At 40.9% G+C, this 7,830-nt stretch overlaps 1 protein-coding gene across 1 annotated transcript; it reads left to right on the forward strand.

The window, feature by feature from the left end:
* Window positions 1-1,981: 1,981 nt before the first annotated feature.
* Window positions 1,982-6,040, forward strand: LOC120746633 (chymotrypsin-like protease CTRL-1). Its single transcript, XM_040052063.1, has 6 exons — window positions 1,982-2,085; window positions 2,394-2,414; window positions 2,747-2,900; window positions 4,345-4,601; window positions 4,686-4,807; window positions 5,266-6,040. The coding sequence occupies exons 1-6, from the start codon at window positions 2,028-2,030 to the stop codon at window positions 5,608-5,610; spliced, it is 957 nt and encodes a 318-aa protein (XP_039907997.1). The 5' UTR covers window positions 1,982-2,027; the 3' UTR covers window positions 5,611-6,040.
* Window positions 6,041-7,830: the final 1,790 nt, after the last annotated feature.

A 7,830-nucleotide genomic window follows, 5' to 3' on the forward strand; every position in this document is an offset into this window, starting at 1 on the left:
CATGAAGTTTAGTAACTTCCGGTCACTGCAACAAGCCCAGGTACAGTTTACCGACGGATGGGTGCAGGACCTTGAAATGCACCGTGTAGAAAGTAAAGACCATCGTACGTATCATAAGTTTACCAGTCTCACAAATCGTCGTCATAAATACACATTCGTTAACCGTTTATTAATAGGACCTTTGAGCTCAACGGTAATTAATTAGTAGTGGAAATAATTTCTGGTACACATCACAGAAATGTAGCAGTGACAATAATATTGTATGCTGTAATCGTACTGGGCGATTGGTGATACAAAACAACTGTTTTATCCTGTGAATAAAAGTATATGTTTTTGTCAATGTACCATAATAACAGAAGCGAAACGCAATATTGTGTCAGGACAATTCACTGTTTATGCACAATAAATAAAGGAGCATAGCGCGACAATTTCTGTTCAGCGCCAGACTTGCTTGTAACCTATATCACCAATTATGTTATGAAAATGATGCATTAACTACTAAAAAAAACACCGACCGTCGTGTAAATGCTTGGAGCAGACTAACCTGTGAGCTGGAGTGTTCTGGGACGTAATATTTGGTCTTTGAATGGCTGCAATCCAGTCGCCTCTTTGTTACTTCGGAAACATGGCTCGAACAATTTCTCTTCAACAACGTAATCCGATAACAACCGATCTCTTTACCCGTCGGCTTCCCGTGGCTGTCATGCGACCGGCTATTGCAGTTAATAATACAACAGCTTCTTGACATTTTTATGCTTCTTTTTATCGCTGTATAACTGATTGTAATTGAAAGCCTGCGTGCGCTAGTACCGCTTGCCACGAGTTCCCAGAATCCTTTGCGGTTTACCCCTGAATGACGTCACATTTTCAATCTCTATATAATATGCATGTTAAATTTTATATTTGGGGTGAAATATCAAGTCTTTTCAAGTAAACCGGTTCAAGTCCAATTCAAGTCCCAAGTCACTGGTGTAAAAGTCCAAGTCAAGTCACAAGTCTTAGAACATTTTTTCAAGTCAAGTCTAAAGTCATAAAATTAATGACTCGAGTCCAAGTCATATGACTCGAGTCCACACCTCTGGTAACCTGCACCTCTCCTCGTCATACTTCATCAAATTGTTATGTTACTCAGTCAGTGCGGTGGCTGCTTCACTGTTTCAACTTTCTCTCTGTTCAGTTTCAGCTGTTGACCTGCCTGTTAGTCACAGACACCCACCTGCTGTGCTGAAGATCCAGTTGTGAGAGCCAGCTTGCTGTTCTTAAACCCACTAAGAGCAGAAATCCTGTGAGCAGAGTGGGCTGGTCACTAAACCAAATCAGAGGAAAGACAAAAAAGAAACCTGTCTGACGGCTCGCTGATACAAGCAAATAAAATGTATCGCCAACTGCTGCACCTGTAACAGACCGAAAACCAAAACAAAGATACGACATGCGGGACACAAAACTGAGAAATACATAAATCAACAATCTTCTTATTGTGTGTGTGAGTGAGAGAGTGTCACAAATATGTGATAGTGAGGGTGTTGAAACTGCAGCGACGCCCCCCAGAAGCCTGAAGGTAGACAGAGGTGAAACCGGGACAACCGGGCCCCAAGAGTACCAAAGGCCCGACAAATAACCGGATTATTTGTAACCTAAAAAGTGTCATCTGTGCCTTAAAATGTGCGTGACATATAAAATGTGCGTGACATATCCCAAAAATATGACACCGTCAGTGACAGTAACAAACTGATCAGGTCTGATTGCAGTCTGCTGTGTGGGGACTTTCACCTGCTACTGTAGGGTCTTCCTTACAGTAGCAGGTGACTGTTGTTGTGATTTGGGGCTGTATAAATAAAACTGAACTGAAAACTGAACCTGCCCCAAATTTCAGTGCATCATGCATAACTGCGGTCAAAAAGCACAAAGACCAACGAGTCTGACTGGATTCTTTGGTGGGGCCCTGATGACTGCCAGGAACAGGCGGAGCTGGACATAAATTTGACATATTTAAAGTCTAAGATGACCTGAAAGAGGTGCAGTTAACCATGGCTCTCCAACAGTTTGTGTGCTGCTTCACTGTGGTGATCGTTTTCTTCTGCAAAGGTGAGAAAATGATTTGATTGGTTGTTCTCTTTCTATAAAGCAAAGACATGTCACTTAAAGATGAACTGGTGGGTTAATGTTTAAAGGTTTTATGTCAAAATTATCAACATCATCAATGAAAAGTTGAAGTTTGTCTCAGCAAAGATGCAGATTTTCTTAAAAGCTGTTTTAAATATAGAAACTAGACCTAAAGATCTACAATCCCCTCCCCTTAAAAAGTGTTGTGTTTAGTGTGATCAATTCTTCAAGTTCGAAGAAAGCAGTCAGTGCTTACTTTCACAGGTTTGTCTGTGTGTTCTCATTTCCAGGTTGTCACTCACAGAAGCCCAGTAAGCATCCAAAGACATTTGAACCTTGTCTTCCTTCTGTCAGCTGTACAGTAATGAGCACATATAAATCTGTGATGTCCACATTTGAGTGTGCTGACTTTGGTTTTTCTATAAACTGTGATGTGATTTTGTTCAGTAAAATCTTCCAGTTTTCTGACACAGAGGAGGAACATTTGTGGATCACATGTAAACCACAGTCTAATGTTAAAATAACATCCACATGAATGTCACTGCTCAGGATCTCCCAGCAGAGCATTGATCAGTGTTATCTCTCTGAGTGGTTTTAATGTGGTGGCTGATCTGTTTAGCTGTGCTCTCTCTTCTCTTGTCAGCATGTGGCAGAAGTGCTGTGAACAGCAGCAGCATCACAGGAGCTCGTGACGCTGCACCAGGAAGTTGGCCCTGGTTCGCTGCTGTAAACACTCATTCTGCAGGGTCTCTGATCACCGACCAGTGGGTGCTGACAGATGCATACTCCCTACCAACGTGAGTCACTGCTGCAAGTTTACACTTTGTTGAGGAGTAATATGATGATGAAGGTGAAGTGCAATATTTATGTGCACTAGAGATGTTTTTTTAAAAAAAATATTTCCTCACTTCTTTTAACATTTAAAAACAACAGCTGTTACACAAATTGCTGAACTGCAAAGTACAGAGTTGTCTGCACAACAATCAAACCAGATGTCACATTGATTTAATTTCATCCTGTCGTGTTATTCAATTATACGCGGGTCCACTGTACGATTCATAACCACACTTTATTTTCTTGTTCTTGCTCTGCCCACACATAACATAACATTCTATACAAAAACACACTGGTCTCGCCCTCTAGCTGCCATCAGCCTAACTACACTGACCGGCTGCATTAACATCTACTGTACAATGCAATTACACCACACATCCAAGTCATTGTTTTTTCGGAGCATTGATTTGTCAAAGATATGCTGTCACATGAAAATATTGATCATTCTGTCCATTCATGTCAGAAGATGGTTAGCTTAGCATAAAGTTTTTAAACGGGGAACCTGCAGCTAATAAATACAACTACGCACCTCTGTAAGGCTCATTAACGAACACATGCTGGGAAAGACTCAGTCACACAGTCAATTGTTTTGTGAGTTTTCTTTGTGTGCAGGCTGTGATCAGCTGACCTCACGTCACAGTTGCTGCTCACTTCAAAAACATATAAACAGATTTACATGAGTTACATGAGCTCTGCGGCTGATAGCCAAACCCTGCACTCTCTAATGTCAGCATTCAAAAGAGAACTTAAGGATTGGCATAAATTGACTTTGGTGTCTGCACTCTAACACTGACCACGCTCTGCACCAGCCCAACACAGAGCAGCTCTGTAACCTTCACCACAGTCCTGCAAACTAACCAGTTTAACCTGAACTAATCTGATGCTTTCATGCAACCTTTGGAAAACACAGAATTATCAGCAGCACAATCACTGATCCAAGATCTGATTTTAGAAACTCATGAATGAATCATAAAGATGTAAGTTACATATCCGGACATGTTGGAAAAAGTTCCTGCTTTAAAAAAGTATCACACACAGTTTGTGTGTTTGCTGATGTTTGTTGAGCTTGCTCCTCTACAAACACTAGATCTCCATGCAGCACCTGGAACATAAACTTACTCAGTGTTATGGATGAATCTGACCATCAGAGTTAATTACTCATTTATGTAGTGCGCCAGCAGGTTCAACCACCTGAGCACACACACACACAGACACACACAGACACACACACACACACACACACACACACACACACACACACACACACACACACACACACACACACACACACACACACACACACATGACAAAGGGCTGAAAGGAAAAAGGAAACTCGTGACATTGACTGCTTTGCTCTGTGACAATGATCAACATGAGGCACAATAAAAATATCTGTTGTGTGTGAAGGGATTACAGAAGCATGGTGGTCTTGCTGGGCAGCAACAGGGTGTTAGATCCAGACCCAAATAAAGTGAGGCTGAACGTGATAAACGCCACCTGCCATCCCGGATTCAACTCGTTGACTCGTGAGAACAATATTTGTCTTCTGAAGCTGTCGGCTCCTGTGAATTTCACAGACTACATTCAGCCGATCTGCTTGGCCTCAGAAAACAGCACTTTCAACAATGAGACCAGCAGCTGGGCCATCGGCTTTGGTGACATTGGTAAATAATAAAATATTTATTTGATTTTACAGCATTATGTTGGAGTCTTTAGAAAAGCTTGATGTTTAAATTCTCTCCAAACAGAGGTATTGAGATATAACCTGCAGGAGGCAAAAGTATCAGTAGTGGGAAACGATGTGTGCAAAGCCAGATTTCCACGGATCCCAGACAGCATCATCTGTACTAGAGAGACAAATTCATGTTGGGTGACCACAACTTTATTTACTATAATCTGTTGTTGACTGTCACTGAGATAATCTCATCTTTACTCACACTTTGGTTTACTTGTTTTACTGTCGTTGTCTATAAATATTAATATTCATATTTAATCAAAGGTCTTTTTTTCTTTAAAAAAAAACTAATTTGTTTAATGAAACTGATTCCTTTAAAAGAGCTGTCTGAAACTTTCTGTCTGTGGAATCGTCACTTTCATTTGCACCAAAGCAGCTGAAATGGATTCACAGTGGTTCATGTTTCCTAACTGGACAGACTGACATCCATTAAGTTTTACTGACTGTGATGATCAACTACTCCCTTAATTTATTTGAGCAGTTTGCAACAAAACTACCAACAAAGTTAAAACTTTCTCAGGTGAAAAAGGTCAACTTCTAAGAGTTACACATCTGTATCTGTCCTAATAACTTTCATCACTGTCTTTCCACAGGATAAACTTGGAGCGCCACTCATGACTCAGAGTAAATCAGTCTGGCTCCAGAGTGGAGTTTTCACAGTGCCTGGATGTACTGCATCTCCTTCAGTCTACACTCCTGTGTCCCAGTACCAGAAATGGATCAGCGACACAGTTACAGGGACACCACCAGGCTTTGTTACCTTCACCTCCCCACACAGTTCATTACAAACCACTGCTCCTCCTACTGCCCCTCCCACTTCTCCGACATGTGTGGGTGTGTTTTGCAGTGGGGAAAACCTGATCCACTTCACTCACTTCTCCTCTCTGTGTGTTCTCGTTGTGTTGCTCCATGTGTTTGCTGGAACTGTTGGAAACTAGATCAACACATTTACTCAAGTTCAATACAAACATGAAGAACATGTCTTAACCAGGTAGAAGAGCTTTGCAATAGCATAAAGACATCATCCTGCCCCTCAGATTTTAACTATTTTTAATAGCAGTCTCAGCTCTGGAGTAGAACCAACTGGATAAGAGCACGCTGTTGTGCAGCCAGTACTTGATTATTCTGTTCTTGTTCATTTTAGACCTGTCTCCAAGCTACCATTTCTGTCAAAAAATTCTAGGAAGGATTGTATTTGAGCATCTGCAATCCTTTCTAAACAGTCATAATATTTTTGAGAAGTTCCAGTCGGGCTTCAAAACCCACCACAGCACAGAAACTGCCCTCTTAAAAATGCTTAATGATATTTTATTAATCACTGACTCAGGAGACTGTGGAGCAGGGAAATTATTTTACTGCTATTGTTAAATAATCATCATCATTACCATTGCATTAATAGTAGAATCTGCAGCATTGATATTGTATTCAGAGGTTTAAACAGTGTGTGTGTTTTAGAAAGAATAAGTTGCAGGCTGACAGGAAGTTGCAGAGAGTTTGCAGAAGGGAAAGCAGAGTCTAAGTTATTCTGAGCAGGTTAGACGAGGCTATTTGAATTACTAGGTTATTCAAATTGTCTGTTATACTTTTATATTCTTTTACTAAGCTCTTAGTAGAGGTTCTTGATTAAAACATTTATTCAACATAGTACATATAGTTTCAGTTAGGTTATTACACATAAGGATGAGCCTCTGGTCTGGTAAAAGGTCAGAAGTGCAACGGGTGAGATGAGAGGGCATGTAAGGTCAACACATACACACACACACATTAGTTAGACTCATTTATAGGTGAGAGGTTGGTCATGTTTGTCTCTGGAAAGAGGAACAGCGTCTGGCAGGATGTGGGGTTCGTGTTTCAGACGAGATAGAAGACAATGTTCTTTTAAACTGTGTTAAAAGTCATTGTGGTTTTGATTTGACGTGTGTATATATTCTGTCTGTGACGTATGAAGGGGCATCATTAAATTTAAACCCTGATGCTATAAAAATCTGTGTATGCTTTGACTAAGTCGAAGATCAAGTGCTGTCTGCGTACAGACTGGTCTTCCCACGCGTGTATTCATTAAAATCAATTGTTTGACCAAGATCTTCTGGACCATGGTTGTTTGTACTCCCCTTCCTCAATTATGTGAACCTTAACAAGACCCAGCTGTGCTCCTGCTCCTAGACTTAACTGCAGCCTTTGATACTGTTGACCACAGCATTCTGATCTCCCGTTTGGCACAATGTGGTATCAAAGGTATCCCCTTGGAATGGTTTAGGTCGTACCTCTCCAAGAGGACTTTTTCCCGTGAGCCTTGATGATTTTATTTCTTCCCCAGCTCTTTTTACTTGTGGTGTCCCGCAGGGATCCGTATTAGGCCCAATTCTTTTTTCAATCTATATGTTGCGCCTAGGCCTAATCTTTAGGAAGCATAACATCTGCTTTCACTCATATGCCGATGACACCCAGATTTATCTTCGGTTTAATAGAAACACCTCTACGCCCATGGAATCGTTAGTCAAATGTCTCGACGAAGTTAAAACCTGGATGGCCTTAAATTTTCTTACCTTCAACGAGGATAAAACAGAGGTAATTATTTTTGGACCAATTTCAATGCCCCAGATTTGGACTTATGCAACCTAACATGTGCTGTTAAAACGCATGTAAAAAACCTGGGGGTTTTCTTGGATAGCAAACTTACATTTGAGAAACAAATTAATTCAGTTGTCCAGCGGTCCTTTTTTAAATTAAGGCTCCTATCCAAAGTGAGATCTTTTCTATCCTATAGAAACTTGGAATGAGCAATTCATGCGTTTGTTTTATCTCAACTGGATTACTGCAATTCACTTTATGTGGGTGTCAGTCAGTCCAGCTTGGCCCAGCTCCAACTTGTACAGAATGCTGCAGCTCGCCTTTTGACTCGTGTGAAGAAACACCAACATATTACTCCGGTGCTTGCTTCCCTTCATTGGCTTCCAGTGCGTTTTAGAATTAAATTCAAAAGCTTACTTTTAACTTATAAAGTGCTAAATGGCCAGGCACCGGATTATTTGTCTGACCTTGTGCAGCTGTATACGCCCTCTAGAGCCCTTCGATCAAGTGATCACCTACTCCTTACTTTACATAAGTCTAGAATGGTTCATACACAGCAAAATTTCCAGTGTTAAATTAACACTGGA

The sequence above is a fragment of the Simochromis diagramma genome, unplaced genomic scaffold, assembly GCF_900408965.1.
Source record: "Simochromis diagramma unplaced genomic scaffold, fSimDia1.1 OVJJ01000201.1, whole genome shotgun sequence".
NCBI classification, from domain to species: domain Eukaryota; kingdom Metazoa; phylum Chordata; class Actinopteri; order Cichliformes; family Cichlidae; genus Simochromis; species Simochromis diagramma.